Source organism: Equus przewalskii, chromosome 17, assembly GCF_037783145.1.
Source record: "Equus przewalskii isolate Varuska chromosome 17, EquPr2, whole genome shotgun sequence".
In the NCBI taxonomy this organism is placed as follows: domain Eukaryota; kingdom Metazoa; phylum Chordata; class Mammalia; order Perissodactyla; family Equidae; genus Equus; species Equus przewalskii.
This window is the reverse complement of record NC_091847.1, coordinates 24,008,986-24,031,322: the sequence shown is the minus strand read 5'-3', so window position 1 is coordinate 24,031,322 and position 22,337 is coordinate 24,008,986. Positions and strand designations below refer to the sequence as shown.

Below are 22,337 nucleotides of genomic sequence, written 5' to 3'. Positions count from 1 at the left end.
TTATTAAATCACGCCATGTCAGACTATGAAGCACGTGACTTTCTCTTTATTGGATTTCTGTTTATTTGAAGCTTTAAACTCCGTGGTTGATATATTTTGCATTAAAACAATAAACTGATTCACTCAAAAAGGAGCTACAAAAGTCAAATAGATTGATCAGTTGTATCAAGTAAGCATTGCTTGTGTAAACCATTTATTCATTTTTATCTCAGTTTCTCAGGGGAATGTCCGTGCTCCTTCATATCTCAGCTTCTCTCCAAGAATGTTTATGACATACTTAAATTTACTGACTAGTTGCCAGTGAAGAAATTATTGTCTACATCTGGACTTCTCATCAAGTTTGGCAGCAAAGAAGCTTTCAATAGTGGTTCATTTTTGAATGAGAGGCAGTTTCACTAAAGGTCATTTCTGTTATCAAATGAGGACAGTAAGCACTGGCAGTAGTGTCAGTACGTCTTTGTTAACCTGATAGCACAGCCGTCTAAGACCCCTTCATAACCTGAGAAATCTATGATCCAACAGGTTTCAGGAGTGCCAAGGTCAACTGGAAAACAACAGAGCTAGGATTGTTGAAAAGAGACCAAGTCTGGACTTCCAAATTAGGGAATGGCAGGGGCAAGTATTGCATGGTTCAAGATGGCTTTAAGAGATTAGGAGAGAAGCCAACTGGCTAACCAAGCTCAGATGTGATCACTTGTCAAGGCTGTGTTAAGCAAAGGTTGTTCACAATTTCACTGATGCTTCTGAGAGAACTCTTTATTGTGGAAATGACCTTAGCATTTTTGATACTTCTTTTTTGTTGTTTGTACTAGACAGCCTAGGACAAGTCTGTTTGCTCCATTAGGAAGAAACTATTGAACTAATTAGTTTTATAATCTCATTGAGACTTTTTTGTTGATTTTTATTTTTGTTGATTTTGTTGTTTTCATTAAGTCAAAAACTTTTAGTGTCTTTCTGAAGGCAGGGAAGAATCCTATGGCTTAACTGAGAGAATTTCTTAGGGGGTAAAAATTCAAATACTCTTGGAAGACCTTGGGGTACATTTTAGAGTTGACGGTTTAAACCTGCGAGGGGAGACCCAAAATCATCTTCTTTGGAGAGCTTTTCTATCTGAAGGAAACATAAGAAGCCTGCTATCCCTACTCTCACCAGAAATGATGAAGAGTATTAAATAATACATTCAAAGCCTTAGACTTATTTAAGTGTATTAGTCATAGTATATCTATTTGCTTTTGTCCTACCTTTACAATGCTCAGTATCAATTCTTGAGTGGACTAAATGATGTGTATGACATTTTCTGAATAGCCAGCCTTTCTCTGGATTCCATTAATAGGTTAAGAAAAACAAATTATTTTGTAACACTTCACAGAATGTTTCTAAATTACTACACAAGAGTTCTATGTGTCCTTTTCACTTATTCAAAAATTTCTATTGAACAACAGCTAGTTTCCATGCTTTTCTTGAATGCTAGATATACAGCAGCAGAAGTAGAAAAATAATAAATCAGAAAAATAAATAAGATATGTACAATGTTTGATGGTGATAAGTGAAAAATAAAGTGGGGAAGGTGTATAGAGAGTGTAGGGGCTTGCAATTTTTGCAATATAAAGTGGTAAGAGAAGTCCTCACCAGAAAGGTGATATTCAAATAATATCCAGAAGGCGGTGAGAAAGTCAGCCATTCTGATATGTGGGGGATAATTTTCCAGGAAGAAGGAAGAGCCTCTGAAAGCAGTTTACCTGGCTTGTTCAAGGAACAGTAAGAAGAGCAGTGTGTCTGGAGTGAGATGAAGAAGGGTGAGAGTAGTAAGGAGATGAAGACAATGAGAGCAAATAGGTAATGAGAATACCAATCAGGTAGGGCTTTATAGGCCATTATAAAGGCTTTGACTTTTACTCTGATTGGAATGGGAGTACTCTGATTCCTTCAAGGAATTGGGAGGAAGACTGATTTCATCTCCCTTAATGTTTTAAAGCTATTGTGTTGAGATAGACTAAAGAGGAGGAAGGCATAGATGGAAGCAGAGAAACCAGTTAGAAAGATACTGGAATGATCTAGTTGAGAGATTATGGCAGCTTGGAGCAGGATTGTAATAATAATGACTGAGAAGTGGGAGGATTCTTAGTATATTTGACATGAGTCGAGATTAGTCACCATATTGATGTAGGGCAGAAAAAAAGAGGAGTTGAAGATTTCCAAATTTTTCCTATTCCCTGATTAGCGCAAAAGCTACCATGAAGATGATTGTATAGCTAAACTCTTTAACACTAATTTTATATGGAATTTCCCCGTTACCTTTAAATGTTAAAAGGTACTGAAATTCTAGTCAATTAGTATATATTCATCAAAAATTCACACAAGCCAAGATGCATTGCATCTCAAAAAAGCAGTACTGAACAAGTATCATTTACCTATAGAATCTTATTTTCCTGACTATAAGGAAGGAATGTGGAAAGAAGTGGCTCAGTAATCATAATCTAGTCACTAAGCGAATGTGTGATTTTTTTGGCTCCTGAGGTCAATCAAGGAGCCAGTAAGGCTAAGGTCACAGGTGCTCTTTGTATGAGTCTGTGAGCTGTGCATGTTCCACTCCAGAGAATCTACTTCTGACCTCATACATCCACCTCAAAAAAGCATGCCCTTGCTCACAAGGGAAGTCTTTAAACTGTGTGGAGAGGTCAGTCCAGATCCACAATCATTGCTAGAAAAACAACTCACAGAACTTCCTTTATTTACCCACAATGAAAGTAAATAGCATTGTCTTCACATTTAGACAACGCATTATGACTAAGGAAATAAAGAAAACAAATGCTCAGTGGACTGTTTTCCTTAGAGAAGTGAGCTGAAATATATAGTTAGTGAAGCATATATATATATATATACATGTTTTTAATAAATACTTTTTGCAAGCACTTTTTTAATTTTAAAGATGCATTAAAAATACAGGAATAACCTTTAATGAGTAATGCAAATTGTAAAAAAAAAGGTGACTCACTTTTACTGAACTCACTTCCATCTCTCTTTTTTATTCCAGAACCTACAGATGGGCCACCTATGCTGTTAATTGCAAATTCTGAAACAATTGAGGTTTTCTATCTTAATGGAAGTAAAATGGCAACCCTGAGCTCAGTCAATGGGAATGAAATTCACACTGTGGATTTTATTTACAATGAAGATACAATTTGTTGGATTGAATCAAGAGAATCTTCAAATCAGCTCAAATGTATCCAGACAACAAAAACAGAAAGATTAACGGATGAATGGACAATCAATATTCTTCAGTCCTTTCACAGTGAGTGTTTCAATTCATATTATATGCCACCCTTTAAGGATTTCATTTACAGACCAGTGCGCAGGATTCTTAGGTTTTCTAGCATAGCTTATGGCTGTCGGAAAGCTATATATGCAAATATTAATGTATTTAGATAAATGTATTCACTACATGTTTCGCATATACACACACACATACACACAGAGTTTCACTGTTTATGTAAGTAGTAAATTGCAGAGTTAATTTTAATTCTTTCTTTAATGCTTATTACAGTGTCACCTAGATGAGAATTGTGATTGTTTGCTGAGTGATAGTTCACAATTTGATAGTGAAGATGGGATTTAAAAGAAAGCAAGAAATAGAGTTGATAATTGCAAGCTCATCAACTGTAGTGTTTGTTAAAATACCTTGAAAACTATTAGATTTATGCTAATTGGTAACAGCTACCTGTGCTTTTTGACTTTTTTTCTGGCAAATCAGAGTTTTTATATATCTTCTTCCAAAAGAGTGATTAGTAATTTACTTTGATTTCTTGTGGCAGAAATTCACAAACGAGTAACCGTCCTTTTGTTCCTGCATATTACCATAAACTGAAATCACATTGTTACACACACTTGCATACACACACACTGACACATTTTCTCTCTCTCTCTTTTGCCCTCCACTCCTCCCACATAGGAGTATAAAATTTTATTTGTGCTTGCCTAGGGAAACTATATGCATGAGAAGTTGTATCCATTTATTTTACGATTGGCAGAAAACATGTATTCTTACAAATGCTGCTAACATAAAAATTGGTGGAGAAGTGAAGAAAAATGTGCAATCAAATTAAGAAGAAAAAAGAGTACGATGATAGAAGAAATGTAGTTTTCAGATGTAGAATATTTGGTGATGTGGATTCAATAATCATATTTTATTAATGTTTTTGGTATACAATTAAAGGCATTGGTTATTGATCCTTATTAAACATAAGAAAATAGCATTATGTAATGTTTGATAATTATAATTAGATTAAATGTCAGTGATAAAACTTGTAAAAGATGAAATATAAAGGTATGATTGTGTATACTTAAGTGAACAAAAAAACATGTTAGCAAATAGAATCCAACACTTTGAAGAACCTCAACATAAATCAAACAATGAGTAAAGCCATTCATTGTGACAATGGACCAAAATGCTTAGTGAATCAGCGGACACTGGCTATTTCAAGGATTCTGTGGAGAAATGATAATTCATAATATATAGTAAATAAATGGTAGTAACATAAGGAGTGCTGCCGTGTGATTTGAGTTTTTCATCAATTCGCTTAGCTAGCAGTTGGAAATTGTTTGAACAAAAGGCCTCAGTCCCCTCCATGTTAGTGATTACCTCAACTAATCCAAATGTATTTGTCCCTAGCAAATGGAATACTGTCAGTCAAACAGCTAGAATATTCACTAAGTTGCCAGGTCAGATTATTTTCCAAGCTTACTTAAGCAACTTTTCCTCTACATTTAATTTGCTTTAATAATAGTAGTAATTCTTTCTTTACTATGTATTTTTAAAATAGCTATTCTTTAGTAAGTCTGAGGGTGATCAAGAAATTGCACCTTAGAATATTTGTAGAAAATAATTTGTAATTTAGATAGCATTTGATTTATAAAACAATTCTTGTTAAATCTAGAAAAATGAAGAGATAGATTTTTGTTAGGCAATTCACTGAAATGATAAATAGAAGATTTATTTTAAAGTATAAAAAATAAATGCAATGGATATACTTCAATTGGAATAAATAATTTTTGGCGAAGTCAGACTTAAGCCATGCAATTTCAGTCACTTTAGAGAAAAGTGATCAAATGTGTGGAAATAATTTAATGATGGGAGTGGAACAGAGGTGTGAGCAGGGCTGGGCTCCTCTATCGTTGCTTATTAAACCATGTATTTTATCAACATGTCACAGAACAGCTGCCATTGGATCTGATGGGGTCTGCATTCACCATGACAATTTGTAGGTTGATAATGAAGTTTGAATATTCCTTGCATGTATAATTACATGAAATCTCTGTTGCACCATATAAGCAAAAATAATGAATTTATGGGAGCATGCCTGAATACCTGTCACTCTCCACTGTTCAGAGATTATCTCTTTAGCTTCCTTTTCCCCGTTATTTTTAGATGCTTTTGTCTGAATTTACCTGAAGTAAACATTCTTTTTTGAAAAAAATATAAAAATTATATTTTTCAGGGGCCGGCTCCGTGGCCGAGTGGTTGAATTCACCCACTCCGCTGCGGCAGCCCAGGGTTCAGATCCTGGGTGCAGACATGGCACCGCTCCTCAGGCCACGTTGAGGTGGCGTCCCACATCCCACAACTAGAAGGACCTGCAACTAAGATATACAACTGTGTACAGGCGGGGTTTGGGGAGATAAAGCAGAAAAAAAAAAAGATTGGCAACAGTTGTTAGCCCAGGTGCCAATCTTTAAAAAAAAAAAAATTAAAAGAATAAATATATTTTTCAAAGGATTACTATGAGGAGAAAATCAATCACTACGGGTCAAATTTAAAAATTTGCATTTAAAAATTGCATAATAATATATTAGTAAACATTTTATTGCAATATTAATATTTTTATTGTATATCTCATCTCATTGGATACTCACTATATCTCTACGGAGTAAGCAAGAGAGGTATGCCTTTCCTGTTTTGTAATAGACAAAATTTTAACTACAGAACTCTGGAATAAAGAAGGCAGGGATGGGACATCTAAATCCTATGTTCTTTCTTTGCTAGAAGGGCAAATACTGGTGCCTTCAAAGAACTTCCTAGATTTACCACAAATAATAATATTTACAACTTATTGAATGTGTTAAATACTAGATGCAATAGGGATGCATTATTATTCCCCTTACACTGAAAGGAAAATTGAGACTCTGAGAAACTAGGTAACAGCACACAGTAAGTGTTGGCTACAAGTTTGAGTTGAGTCAGACTTCATTGCTTTTGCTACACACCACACTGCCCCAGTGTGTCTCAACTTTTGTTTTTCATTTTAGTGAGCCAAAATTATTAGATACACTAACACTGGTAACAGTGGCTCACAAAAACAGTTTCTAAATGGGTGAGATGTATGAGAATCTTAGAAGATAGATGGACAAAGTGATTTGTGGAAGGCTATGTCATTCGAAAATACTCACCAAATGATTCTGATATGGCCATCTAGAGAAGCCTACCTCAAACACTGAGAATCACTCCTAAGCAATATTGTGAGAGAATGGAGAAGAGTGCTAAGAATATGCTCAATAAACTATATCAACCAAGGAACATTGGAGACAATTCTAGAGATTACATTTCTTATTAAATTTTATTATTCTTTTTAAAGATTCCTGATATTTATTATCTAGCATTTTAGTCTGAAAGTTGCAGACTTTGAAGAATATTTTGGAAGTAAGTGTTTTGTAAGCAAAATTGTTTCTCCAATAAAGTATTCATGCAAAGCACATTTGCAGCAACTAATTATTTCCCAAGTTTTTTCTTGTAGAGTACTCTGGTAGGGACACAGATACCCAAAATCAACAAAAATGATGGGCTTCACAAAAGTAGTGATTTCTTCACAAAAGTAGTAGGTATTTCCTCAGGACAAAGTGCATGGAGATGATTGAGACAGATAAGAATATTTTCTGGGCTAATCCCTTATTAAGGAAGATGATTCAGTACCAGATTGTTCTCTCCCGGGTGAATGGACATTACACACTTCTATTCTGTTTCTATGTTTGATTCTTCATTATTCTGCAAAATTTGAGTATCACTTTTAGGATTCTAATATGGACTTGACCAGCTTGCCTTGATCCATTCGTGGACTCAGTTCCAGTCCAGCAGAGTATGCCTGGCCAAAAATGAAGGATTACTTATTCTTTATAGACTTTGCTTCTGAATTAACCCAATTTACTGGTTTTCATTTTATTTTTTTGGCCTGTTTCAATGTCAGCCTTAGCTCATTTTCCATTTGAACCTCTGCCTAGATCCACTAAATTAAATCCTTGATTGGGTAATTTTTGGATTCTGACATTTTACCTCTGTCTTTTATCAATCTTACTTCTTTCCCTTGAATTATCAACTCTCTAATAATCACATAATATTAATAGATAACATTTACTGAATGTTTATTTAATGCATTAAGAAGTCTACAAATATACCTCACTACTATCACAAAAATTATATGATATGTATACTGTTTATAACTGTCAGTTTATAGATGAGAAAATGAGCTTAAAAAAATCACTTAACTTGAAGTACTTTTATCAAGTTAATAAGAAACCTTTACCTCTTGGTCTCAATAGATACTAAGCAATGACCTTTCTTGATTGTGGAATATACCCTATTTGCCTCAGCCCAGCCTAGGAGTTTCATAGCCTTCGCTGCTTCACAAGCATCCTTCATCAAGGTATGGCTGGACAAGAATGACTAGGCTGTGTCCTTATTGTAAATACACCTATGGTCTTAGGACAAAATAATCTGCCAATGACAGTAGAAATACTAGTCGCAAATAGCGTCAGCTCATAGTGAGTCTGCCCTTTAGAAGATGAGTATGGAAATTTGCAGCAAAACCCTAAGATTACACAGTGTCACATGGTGATGTAGAGATCATCATAGAAATTTGGTGTACTTTATTTACAAGATATATGCTTAAATAGAAAATTTTTATGAACTTTCCTCTACAATTATCCTTCTCCACCTGATTGGTGAGAAGTTCTTCACATTGTTTTAATTTGCCTTTTTATGATTACTAGTGAGGTTTTCCACTCCATTGTGGACTTACTTGTCCATTTCACCTCTACAACTCTGCTGGAGTGATTATGATACTCCATTATTTAAAATCAAAATCTTTTAGTATCTTACCATTTATCTCAGGATAAAGTGAAACTTCATCATCTGGCTTCTCTGCAGGCAGCTGACCTTCCTTGCCTCTCCCCAGTCAAATCCCAAAAGTAGTATTTATACTTCCTTTAATGTACTTTGTTTTCTCGTTTCCATGTATATTTGTATTTGCTACATTTTTCATCATAGAAAGTAGATTCTCATTTCTCATAGCCAAGCATCTCTTACTCATTCTTTAAGTACCATGTTGTTTCCAAGGGTTCTCCAGTTGTGTTTTGCAGCCCTTCCTATGTGACCCTAGGACATCATAGCACAAATATTCTTATTTTGTGTTTGCCAGTTAGTTTCCCCAAATAAAGGGTGACTCCTTTAAGTTTAGGATAACAGTCAAGCGTGAGGGGTTGAGAATTAGAAGGAACAAGGTTGGAGCCAACTTCCCGAGAGACCATGCTAAATCACTACCACAGACGTTTAGAAAGCCAGTCTGCGGTATGACTAAGTAGGATCTGATCTCTGTCTAGATAATAGTCTCATATGTTAATCTTGATGTTTCTGAGATACTGGGTCTCCTCAAAGACTACTGGCTTTTATTTAGGCTCAGTTTCTGACTTCCCCAAGGTATGTACCTCAGATTTATTTCTGGGATCTAACCTCAATGACCATAGGAACAACTTGATCCAAAACTTTTGAGTCTCCTCACCCCCAAGGCAGTTACAATTAAACAATATTGGAGCCAAAGCTCTTAAAATAGAAGTCAGTTAATTTTTAGTGCATAGATCAAAAAGAACAACAGTCTTTATGTGTGTGTGGACTCTTTAATCCTTCTTTCCTCTGTCTGATTAGACTTTGTCTTAGGAAAGAAGTTCTACTATCTTTTATTTAGGTCGGTGGATGGATAAAATTGTGGATGTGCTTTCCATCCCAATCCTATATACTTAGTTATTATCAAGGCCTCAGATGCCTTCTGGGGTAAGAAGTAAAGAGCAGGGTCAGGCTGTTCTTTGTATCTCTCAACCTCTGAGAAGCCCTATCAGCTATCTCACTCCTGGGTTTTATGCTTTTCATTCTTCACCAGTGATTAAGCATATTTATCATTTGATCAGTTCTGGCTCTAGCATTCCATTAGAACAAGTTCAAGAATTGATTACCTCCTAGATGAGAAGAACTGAAGGAGAAGAAATAGTGGCGATCATCCTTATCTTGTGAATTAATGAGATGCAAAAAATATATATATTTTATCATCTAGATTTCCCCCTCCCTCACTAAAGTTTTTTTTTGTTTGTTTTTCTAGCTGTTTAGAATCCAAACTTTTTGATCACTGTATCTTGTGGAGATACAAATTTTGCACAAAAATCATGGCTGCAGTAACTGGTTTTATATTATTCCCTAAGAAATACCTGTGAAGAATCAAAAACACAACCACCATGAAGCTATTATAACTCTTTATTCCAAGAGATATATTTTTTTATTAACTGCTGTTTGATAAGCAAATACATGTTTTATTAAACTCTTGATACTTCTAAAATCTTCTCTTCTTCTCTATAGCATATTTATATGGAAACATAAAAAGACTTTTTCTGAAACATGGCTGGTATGTGTGTGTGTAGCTAGTTAATATAATGCATTCCTTCTGGGATCTAGAATTTTAGCAAAGTGGTCAGGTTATCCATTGAGAGCTCAAAAAAAAGACAGTTAAAATTACCAAAGATGTTGATCTGAGGACACATTTCCAGAGAACTTTCAGAATTCCCTTCTTGATACCATTTGCTTACTGTTGTAGGCATTGGTATTAAAACACTCTTTAATGTTTACATTAACATTAGATGAATTTATACTTTGAAGGAAGTAACCTGTTCTGATTTACAGTCAGTATACAACCATAAAAGGCTTTCCTGAATGCCTAGTTCAAAAGAAAAGGAAAAAAAAAAACCTCTCAGTACTTGGTTCCTCTATAAATTTGTCTTTAATTTTAGTTCAGTTGGCAGGCTGCAAAGAACTCAATTACTATTTTACTGTCATTTGGCAACATGCTTGAAACTCACCGAAGCAGAAATTAGAAATACGCTAAGCTTCAATTGTTCATATTCATTTTCTTCTGTGAATTTGGTAAAATATACTTTACACACACACTGGACACAAACATATTCCCCTCCAAATTTTGCTTGATGCTGTATAGAACTTTTAAAATTTATTTTATTTCATTTTATTTTATGTTTTTTTGAGGAAGATTAGCTCTGAGCTAACATCTGCTGCTGATCCTCCTCTTTTTGCTGAGGAAGACTGGCCCTGAGCTAACATCCATTCCCATCTTCCTTTACTTTATATGTGGGACGCCCACCACAGCATGGCTTACCAAGCAGTGTCATGTCCGCACCAGGGATCCAAACTGGTGAACCCCGGGCAGCTGAAGCAGAACATGCACACTTCACCACTGTGCCACCAGGCCAGCCCCTGTATAGAACTTTTAAATCACTAGTTTCATAGTAATTTTTGTCTAGACTCACATATCTGCTTGTTTCATTAACAGACTTTAATAATCAAAGTGGGATTTTCTTGATGGTCCCACCACAGTGCCATATACCACAAAGAACATAATATTTGGCAGGTTTTGTTTATCTGTCAATCTGAAACTTGGAAGATAAGATGCTCTTTTCATCATGAATAAGTTATGAAATATATTTGAAATCCATGATGTTTGATTATTGAAACTGGTGTTTCTGCCTTGATAAACTTTATCTTGGTGGAAGAAAGAAGAAAATGATGAAAGGAGAGAAAAGAGAAGGAAAAAAGAGAAATCATTACTATTGTGGCAAGTAGCCTAATAGTTTCTGACATAATATTTTATTTGATAAATTGTATTTTTTTCTCTTTAAATATACTGTAATTGTTTCTTTTTATTTTGCATTTTTTAAGACAAGTAAAATGGACATTTTTTTCTCCTCATATTCCTTGACCGTTAAAAGTTTTTAATATTGTAGACACATTTATAAGATATTAGGAACTTATCATCAAATCCAAAGAGAGTGAGCAGTAAGAGCCTAATTAGCAAGCTAATAATACTGGCAAGTAGCATTTCAGTTTTTAAGATTCCTGTTATTTTACTTTTCTTCTGGCTGTAACATCTTGTGACTTGCAGATTTATTTTAACACTGGGCTTTATATTCATTAACTAGCTATGGGACCTTATACAAATCATCATAAAACAAAAGAAACTGTTCACATAATTGCTGGATCCCTTCTAGATCTCAACATGCTTTCCCCTTCCATTGCCTTGTGTTTGCTTTTTTTGTAATTTGTTCTGTGCATGCGTGTGTATGTTTGTGAGGGGAATATTTGTCTCTTCCCCTCATTTACTCCTTTTTATTTTTCTCCCACCTAATCACTCACAATACGTATACCTTAATCCTTTTACAGAACAATTTCCTAAAATTGTTCCTTGGGACACCAGTTCTGCAAGACATTCTTGGAAAAATGATGTTGTGATCTAATGAGTTTAGGAAATGGTCCATGCTATATAACCTTATTGGAGATTTATATGTACATTTGCATGTTAAAGATTGTGAGAAGTCCTTCAGTAAAGTACCTGTTTTTCTTTGTTTAGCTCAAGATTTCCTTAATTTGCTTGACTATTGAACACTTGATTAATATTTCTGTGCTTGTGTCCTTGAGTGTGTTTCTTTGGGTGCTTGTTCCTAAGGATGTGGTATGAATGTGCATGTGTGTCTAACACGTATTAACATCCCAAATATCTAGGGTTTTGTGTTCTCCACTTTGAGAGATGTTGTTTTAAAAGTCTTACAAAGAATCACTCAGATTGTGCCTTCCCATCACTTTTTTATGTATTTACTATCTCTTTGGCTAAACCTGTAAGGGTTGTGCGTACAAGGAGATATAGAGACTTTCTATAGCAACAGTTTTCTAACTATTTCTTCCCAAGGGCCCAACTACTTTTAGTCTGTGCACAGAGGGTGATAAGATCTGCGTACCACATGCCTTGAGACTGTGGTGACAAAACCAGAGACTGTTTCCGAATTGGAGCTTAGAGGAATTAGATGTGCAACAAAGATTTGGACATAGGTGAGATTCCTTCCAGGAAAGGGCCCGTCTGAAAGATGATTTGTGATTGCAGATGGTAGCGAAGAGTGTATTCCAGTGTTAACTTAGAAGTGTAGCCAGTGTGTCAAGTAGCTTCTGATTTAATTGTAGCAATTTTTCCGTGAGTTGGGTAAAAGTATGTTGACGGAACCTCTTGATGGTAGAAGAGCAATGTCAAATGATGAGATGGTGGTATAGATGGTGAAGGATTTTTAAAATGTTTGTGAAAGATGGGTCTAGATTCAGAAATATATCTTGTGTTGGGGACACATTCGCAGGTATTCCAGTTGTCAAAAAGGTAGAATTCTGTATTGCAGTCCTGATAATTTTCTAAGCACTTTATAAAATTTTGAAGGCCTAAATCTCAGGTCTATGAAATTCTCTTTGCCTTGATTCTGTGCTTTTCAAATAACTTTCAGATCTGGTTTCTCAGATACCATAATTCTAGAAAGGAATTTCTTAGGATACTGTCTGTTTGTGATTGTATCACTGGAGCATTCTTTCGGTAGTTGTAAATTAATGGATTGGCATTCTGGTTGGTATATTAGTCACCTGGGAGTCTGGTAAGCATGAAATAATTCCCCAATGATAATCCTTTGGTGAACAACTCAAACAGAGCTCCTGAAATTGTAAATCTAATGATTAAATCTGTGCTTAAAACATTCTGTGAGTCTTTATCATCTTAATGACAACATTTACTTAACAAAGTTATATAAGGTCTCTTAGCACTTTCTGTTATTTTAATGAGAGAATTGATCTAGAGCATTTTAATTTCCCTATTTAGAGGTGTTAAAGAAGGTGTATCTATCTATATGTGTTAAGTATAATCAGCCAGTCCAGTTTCACTAAAAAAAAAACAGGTGATTATATTTATAAAACTGAATGGTGGGGAAAGCCTTATGTGCTATTAATCAACAGTGAGACTAATTTTCCAACAAATCCATGTTTTAAAACATGCCCCCAAAGTGTACTAGAGAGTATTGTTAATCTCAAAACCTTTACAAGAAAATAATATTTCTGTAACCAAACAAGCTTATATTTTACATTTTTTGTTGTTGGGAGATACTATTTTGCCTACTGAAAACAACAATAGCAACAAAAACCTTTATCGTTTCACTTGTGGCTTGATAGAAAAGTTCAGCTTATCTGAACTAGTAAGAATAATTTATTATACATATGAAATACCTCATTTGTCCTTAAGACTTAGTTTGGATGTTTGTATGGTTTAAAAATAGATTGGTAATTTGTTTGGAGTTGTGAGTAGTAGATGAAATCAAAATTACTATAAAGTCTCTGACTTCTCCTTTATAGAAGACTCATTGTATCTGAAGGAATGATTTTTCTGACATTGGTATATCAGTCCAGATTCTGTGGAGGAAAGAAAAAAATCTCACTATTTGAATCAGGAAGTGCTTTAGCACAGAATACTCTCAAAATTGTTGGAAGAGATAAAGGAGAGAATTCTAGACTGTGCCTTTGGAAATGATATCCAGAATAACACAGAACGTCAGGATCTCTGAAGTCTTTCCTGTAACTATGCTGGGATCAAGAATCTACTACTGTTGCTCCTGCCACTGCCATGGCTGCCTCTGAATACTGGAGATTGGAGATCTACAGCCGAGATCCAGGAATCAGGAAAGCTCATGATGAATCCACTGCCACTCTTGCTGTGCCCACACTACTTCCTGTCACTCAGGAAGCTGAATGATGGACACTGAAACATTACTCCAAGCAGATGTCTTGTTTCCAACAATCATGCCTGCCAATCGAAAAAGTTAAAAGGGGCAGGAAGGTGGCCTCACTCTTACTTCTGCTTCCAAACATCTGAGTGAACGTCAATTAGCATCCAAAACCTCAGCCTCAAGTTTATGTAAAAAGAGTAGTTTTAAGCTTTCCAATCTCTTCAAATGGACGGAAGAGAGAATCAGATTGATAGAGCCAATCCAGAGTATGCAGGACAATTTCTTGGTGTTTTTTATCTAGGAATAGTTAATATCAATTCTTTCTTAGTAGAAATTCTTTTTTCTGCTTTACCCTAGTTACTTTAGTTACTTATGGATGCAGTAAAACCAGTATAGGAACCGGTTATTACTGTGTTTTGTTCTTTGCCTTTGGGAATTAAAAAAATCTTTTTCCTGCTGCAAGTGGCTCCCTGGTGTGTGTGAATAGTTCACCTCCTCACATTATTTTTATTCACATTATGGCACAGTGTGCTTTCCACAATTTCATATCTTTCCTTGGAATCATCAGTTTACTTAAAGAAAAGACTCCCATATTTTCTCCGAGGTACACCATTAGGCCCAGTCTATTGTCTGTCTCCTCTCAAGTGATTTCAGGAACTCTTCAAGTATTTCATCTTCCTTCATGGACGTCAGAAAAAGGGTCATGTCTGGCAGGAAGAAAGATGACATCATTGAATTCTACTGACATACACATACAGGTTGTGAAAATAAATGATCTTTTTGTTGTTTGTCTTTTGTTATCTCAAAGAGAGATATTTAGTTGTCTCTGAAGTTCTGAACAGGAACTACTTTCAGTTAAATTTTTTAAAAATATATTTAAAAATGAAATAAAGCTTTCCTTTTAACTTTTTCTGTGTATCAGATGTAAGCTTTACTCTGTCTTAGAGCTTTGAGGATTTTATTTGTAAGAAGAATATAACTGAGTAAATTAAAACTACAGTGGGTATCTCCACCAAAATTTTGAACTTAAAGGAGTGCATTATGATTGTGATTACTCACACAAAATGCCATTGGGAATTACAAGAGGTACTTAGATAATTTGTGCAAAAAGATGTTTGTTTCTAAACTACAGATAGTTGAGGCAAAATGCTTCTAATGTGTGAATTATGCAAATAATCATCTCAATGTTCCATCTCATTTTATATATTTACCCTGAACTTTTGTTTTTGGACTCTCAATTAATATCGCCCATCCTATGTCCATGGGATGATATTCACACAAAATTACCTGGAGAATGAAGGTAATTATTTTAATAAACTCAAGCTCAATAATCTACATTTTCCAACTTTTTCTCGATGAATTATGCAAGTAATCATTTTTGTGGTTCATATTGAATTTAGCACCTGATTTATTTCTAAGCATGATTACATAAAGTTGAAAAGTATTGAAGGAAGATTCTAGCCAGAAATACAACAAATGTTTAACTTTCTTACAGCTTTTTGTTGGAACTTTCACAAGAAACATTACTTTAAGATTACTAATATTAATATTAATGAAAACCAAAGTTTTAAAAGTATGTATTTTTCAACCTCAAATGGCATCGAAGATGGGTAATGAGCTATTATGTAATATACATGCCTTATATATGCCTCTTTTTTTTTTTAAGATTTTATTTTCCTTTTTCATTACAAAGCCCCCCAGTAAGTAGCTGTATATTTTTAGTTGTGGGTCCTTCTAGTTGCGGCATGTAGGACACCACCCCAGCATGGCCCAACAAGCGGTACCATGTCAGCACTCAGGATGCCAACCGGCAAAACCCTGGGCATCCGAAGCAGAGTGCGTGAACTCAACCACTAGGCCACAGGCTAGCCCCAACACCTCTTAAATTCTTATAAATATAAATTGTTTCAGAACTTACTATTAGCAATTTTTTTTATTGTGTATGGCTCTTAACATGAGTTAAATATTCTATAGTTCTGAATGCTATGAACTGAATGTTTGTGTAGCCCCCGAATTCATATGTTGACGCCCTAATCCCCAGTGTGACAGTATTTGGAGAAAGGTCTTTGACAGGTACTTAGGTTTAGGTGGGGTCCTGAGAATGGAGCCCCCATGATGGGATTGATGCCTTTATAAAAAGAGTAGGGGCCTAGGGCTCTCTCTTTCTTCTCCGTGAAAATACAGAAAGAAGGTGGCTGTCTGAATCACACACGGAATCTGCTCGCGCCTTGATCTTGGAGTTCTCAGCCTCCAGAACTCTGGAAAGTAAATGTTTATTGTTTAAGATATCCAGTCTATAGTATTTTGTTATAGCAGTCCAAACTAAAACATTCTCTTTTCTTATATTTACTATTTTTATATTTATTTCCTATATATTTACTATGTATAAATATAAAAATTACATAGTCAACATATAAAAACATAAATATAGTACATATATTTATTACATATATATTTTTATATTTCTTTTTTATATTATTCTAAAAATATACATAGTATAAAAATATAAGCACATTTATTTCCTAGTGTAATCCATCTGAAGTGCAATGGGGCAAATTCCCAGAAAAATAGTGCTCTGACTCCATTTGTACAGGTCTTAGTCTACCTTTAGGACGAAATATCTGAGGTGGAGGACTGTAAACATGTCACTGCAGGTCTTGACTAAATCTGGATTTCTCCTGTGTTTTTCCTCAATTCAGAGATGCCCCAATTCCTTTCGGGATGCTTTAGTACAACTCCTAGAAATAATCCCCACCCCTACCAAAAGAAATTGAACTAATCATTTGGTGATTGATTTTGACTGTTGGACTTGACTCTTAAAAAAAAAAACAGTCCAAAAGCATTTATTAATTTTTATTATGTGTATGTCTCCAAAGAACTCATGCCATTTCATTACCATTATGTAATTAATCCTAACAGCAGAGCAACTTTAATATCTAAAATGTTGCCAGTAGTGATCATAGCTAAGGAAGCATCCTATAAATATTTGGTCATTGTGTTTCTCAGTTGCAAATTTGTTTAGCAGACCCAATGTAGCTGATAACACTGGTCTAAATGAACAGAATCAGTCCACTAAAAATACATTAGCACACTCTCTTCTTCGCTTATAGTTATGTTGGAACTGATACCTAAGGGAAACATGTTTTCTATTTGTTGTGCTTCAGAATTTGGGTCTATAAACTGGATATATTAACAGATATGACAAATGTGAATAATAAACAATCAATAATAATATGGTAATCTAATATGTGCAAACAGAAGCAGTCAAGGTAACCAGAAGTCACAGAGACAAACCATGGTCAAGGTGCCAGTAAATTCTTACTCAAAGAATAGGAATAAGAGCTGCAAGGTTACATGACTCAGAGTCATAAAATGATACTTGGTAAGGACAGACAAGAAAGAAGGACTGTAGAGAATCAGGAGCAGTAAGGCTGTAGAAGTCATGATGTGGCAGTTTTAATGCTAAAGTAGATGTGGTGGTATTTTATCCTCAGTACAACATTTTGGCAGAACATTCTTTTCTTTATTATCCGTTCTTCTCTCAGGATCACTAGTTGTCATTATTCTTGTACACTGTTATATGGCACTGTCATCCCTCACACTATTGTTTCTCACCCTGGGTACTCATTCCTGCAAATTGCTGTCTGCCTAATTGTGCTTTCATGAAATTACTTGTCCACATTAAATAATATAGATCCTGCTACTATACATCTTTTCTGGGCAAAGAAGAGTGAGTTGGCAAATTTGAGCTCACAGGTAAAATCAAAGAAAATATTGCAGGTGATTGAAGAGCAAAGGAGCTGTGACTTCCAATGACTTCTACACTGACTGATTTAGAGGTGAGAGCACAGATGTTAGGCAGGAGGTTCTCAAGTAAAAGCTGTTGGGAATAGAACAGGAGTATTAATTTACAGTATTTACTGGGTACTTACCATGGGCTAAACACAGCTCTAGGCTTTGAAAATATAGCAGTGAATTAGACATACAGGATCCTGCTCATATGGGACTTACATTCTACTGTGGGGAGACAGTGAACTAATAAATAACTGATAAGTTTCAATCAGTTATGAATGCTACAAAGAAAATGAAATTAGGTCAATGTGTTTGACTGGTGGGGATGAGTCACTGTGTGTATGTGTGTGGAGAGGTGGTCTTTTAAATATCGACTGGTCAAGAGAGAACTTTCTGAGAAACTGACATTTGAGCAGATACCTGAATGAAGTGAGAGCGCAAGCCATGCACATTTGGATACTCTTTCATTCTAAAGATGGAGTACAAATGTTCTAAGGTAGGAGTTTTCTTTGCAAGTTCAAAAGCAAGTAAAGAGGCCAATGTGACTGGAGTAGAGTGAGGGAGATATGAGGTAAAAGGGAGGGTTAGAAGCCTAGTTAGCCATGTTAAAGACTGAATTTTATGCTAATTGTGGTGGGAAGTCATTGGAGATTTTAAGGAGAGGAGTGATATTTTGGAAAGTCAGACTATAGACTCAAGATTTAGAGTGAAACCTGTTGTTTATTAAAACTGTATGGAAGAAACAATAACATGAATGGAAGTTGGAAGCCCGCTATATTTCATTTCCTGTGTGGCCTTCATGGCAAAATGTTAGAAAGAGAAATATTCTATAAAGTTTTGACTTGAAATTAAGCTAAAGTTCAGCAAACTTAGATGTTTATAAAAATATCACTAATTTACTTTTGCAAACATTTGTGTAGGAGAGTAAATCCCAAGAGGCCTATCAGTTTCTTAAGACTTTTCCTTCCCCGGCAATCAACTATAACGTAGAACTCAGACTCAAAGGAGTACTAGTTTTCCTCTTTGGCATCACGATATAGTTTGTATTTTACAATGATCACCTTAGGTGCTCCGTGAAGATTATAACAGTGGGTCTAGAAGAAAAGAAGAGAGATCAGTTAAGAAGCCATTTCAGCCATCCAGAGGAGAGAAGATAGTATCTTGACCAAGGAAAGTAATAGCAGACGTGGAAAGAAGCACATAGTTTCAGGTGAAGGTCTTAAGATTTGCTGATAGATTTAATATGGGGTGAAGCTGGGAGAGAGAACACAGGCTGAAGGATGAGTCCATTAGGTTATTGGAAAAATAAGAATGTAAAGTTTTGCCTAGTGGGAAAAGACCCCTGTGTGTACACTGTTTTTTGCTGTAGAGAGAGAATAATCCTGGCATCTTTTCTAAGTTCAACCACCATAAAAAATAAGATTGGCTTATAGCTTGGGTTAGATGAAGGAAATGAGAAATAATGGAATAGTGAAGTGGAAGGAGATTCAAAGCTCTATTATCTCCTGTCCTTTCCTCTGAAGAAAAAACATGGGAACATCCAAGAACGATCAAATACCTGACATTGGCCCACCATCCCATGTCAGAAGCACCCTCCTTGTCTTTTTTTCCCATAAAGACCTGCACAGATTGTATGAAGAACTTTGTGACTACTCATATAAAGAACTGACCTTATTGCTCATTTTGACTACATTTCATGTGTTTGAGAAACAGAATCAGAGCCTAGGAAGAGGCTATCTTTCATTAGTTAAGGGAAAAGGGAAGGGCTCTGTAACATGCCACAGATTTTGCTCCTGCTTAAGCGTCTTCCTGATTAAGGGTGTGCCTGCCCATAGTACAGCTGAATTGAACTTCTGTAATACCATTTTAATTATTATACCAAGCAGACAGAGCCTTTATTTGCTCAATTCCGTTTATTTAATATCATGTAGGGATGAAATGAGTACATGCTTATTGATAAAAATTATGGTGACATATAAAATAAATACAATTACATCATCATATCATTCACTGGGCATTTTCAAATGTTCTAGTAAAGAAATTTGCTATAAATCCTAAATGTTAATTTCCCACTTAAACCAAGAGACACATAAATTGAGAAAACAGAATAGTTTCTTTACAATCTTACCCTTTTAAAAATTTCATTTTTACCTGCTCTTGTCTTTATTTATATTAAGAATGCAATAACTCTCTTCAGTGGAGGCAACATCACAGCTTGAAAGAAAATATTTGAGTGGAAATAAAAATGTTACGTTAAAATATTCATAATATGCAATAACAATAGACATAGATAGAAACAATCTCTATTTGAAATGTTTCTGATTTTCTGTGATGTCTTCAAAATTTCTAACATTCTTTGCTCCTTCACCTAAGCTAGAATATAATTGAAATGTATCCCTTTACATATGATTATATATTTAATGTTGACAAAGGAAATATGGTGTGTATATGCCACATTACTTCACCTTTGCTCTGATACTCTTTGAAGCCACCACATCTTTCCTGGAAATTGCACGGTTTTCCTAACTGGTCACCTGCTTTCAGACTTATCCGCTTTCTCCACACAGCAGCCAGAATGGTCTTTTTAAAATGCTGAACAGACGTCTAACTTCCCTGCTTGAAACTGTCCCCAGGGACTTTCCGTTAAACACTACATATTGAACAGAAGTGTTTATATATGCTCTTTTTTGGGAGTCCACTGTAAATACAGTAAAGAAATGTCTTTCATTGTGTTAACCCAAAAAGAAAGAGAGAGGAGACAAAGCATGCGAGATAATTTTGGACAATAAAGAGTAGATGATTAAATGCTAAATGAATTAGGTTTAATATTTCTCTGCTGAGTGCAGATGGGCTGCCAAGATGATCTCAGAAAGTCTCAAAAATTAGAGACTCTGGACACCTCTGAAGGTGCAGGTATTGGATAGGACTAGTAATAGGATTCACTTAGAACCTCTCCTGTGAGTATCTAGGCTGCTAGACTCCCTACCCCAGTCCCCACAGCCAGACAGCTTCCTATCCTCTACTGTAGTGGGATGTTTGATTTCTGAAGTAGTAAAAGGATAAGTGTCTGGACTGAAAAGAGGAAGCCCTAAGATCATGGTTATGGAGCAAGCTAGTACAGATTAGAACAAGTGTATGGCAGATATGTCAAAAGCTAAAGAGAAATTAATAGATTACTGTGTTTTTCCATTTAAGGAGGAGTTTTAGAGTTCTTTTGAAGAGTTATGCAAAAGTAAATTATAATATAAAAAAACCAGAACTCTAAAAAAAGCAGAATTTGTTCTAGGATGGAAGTATAATTATATTAAACTACTTTCTTTGCCTGTCAACAAAAATTTATATAGTCATAATTATATAAACATTGAGTGTTTAACTAAAAATTAATATTGTGGGAGGATGATGGGAGAGAAAGTGTGAATGTATAAGGTATGCGTAGAGGGGTATAAAGAATACTGTGGCTGACCCTGTAGCAGAGTGGTGAAGTGTGTGCACTCTCCTTTGGCAGCCCAGGGTTTGCCAGTTTGGATCCCAAGCATGGACCTATACACTACTCATTAAGCCATGCTATGGTGACATCCCACATACAAAATAAAGGAAGACTGGCACAGATGTTAGCTCAGGGACTATCTTTCTCAAGGCAAAAGAGGAAAGCTGGCAATGGATGTTAGTTCAGGGCCAAGCTCCCTCACCAAAAAAAAAAAAAAAAAGAAGAAGAAAAAGAAAAGAATTAAATCCTAATCTTGTATAGTAGACAATCTTTAAAAACTTTAAGATTGTAGTAGAAACATGTTATACAGAATTATAGAAGTAAATACAATTGAAATAGCTAAAACAATTGGAAGAGAGTAGAGAGAGGTGAAGTGGACACTGCTGTTTTTCACTCTAAGCCTTGATGGGGTGTTTGACTTTTTCAATCATGTACATTTACTGCATAATTAAAAGGTCAATCACATTTAAAACAAAGTAACCCTCTGGTTTTACAATGTAACTATTATAAAATCCATTCTTTTACTGTAATTTACATACCCCTGCCAATCTCTGCTACCTCATCTCTTCTCATTCAGCCATATTTTAGCTATCATATAACTCCTCCCACCACCTATCCTCATTCTGAGAATGTTTCAAAGCTCATTTTGGCTTGGTTGGCCCTGCCCTCAAATCTCCGCAAGGTTAACATCTTGCTATTCTGACCTCAGTTCAGATATGCTCCTTCTCAGGATGCCCTCCCTGACCAGTTGCTCTATATGTGTGTTTTATTTTTCTTTCTTGTTTTACTTTCTTTGTAACACTAATGCTGATTCTGCCATTCTTGGGAAGAGGACTATATAAGTGATCCAGACGTTGATCATTCCTGAATACAGTTGCTTCAGCACAGAACAACACTTTGTTAAAATAGAGCAGAAATTTTCAAGAGACATTATCTATAAATTCCCAAGGGTTCATTTATGAGCATTTATGGAATATCCTCTGTGTTTTAGCATTAAGCTGAGGTACAGGTAACTTAAAGGAACCAAAACAGTTATTGGTATAGACAGCCTAATTCAGATATAAGTCTAAAAATGGCATCCAAGTGATGGGAAGTCAACAAAATCTAACTTCTAAAGCTATAGGAATTTCACCTCTGTATTAGTTATCTATTGCTA

At 35.3% G+C, this 22,337-nt stretch overlaps 1 protein-coding gene across 3 annotated transcripts in view; it reads left to right on the top strand.

Annotated features, from left to right (window-relative positions):
* Positions 1 to 22,337, top strand: part of LRP1B (LDL receptor related protein 1B) — a 1,824,802-nt gene that overhangs the window by 848,656 nt on the left and 953,809 nt on the right. For all 3 annotated transcript variants that reach the window (XM_070581263.1, XM_070581262.1, XM_070581261.1), the window contains one exon: positions 3,035 to 3,292. In XM_070581263.1, the coding sequence (XP_070437364.1) occupies positions 3,035 to 3,292 (258 nt within the window). The remainder of the gene's footprint in view (positions 1 to 3,034; positions 3,293 to 22,337) is intronic.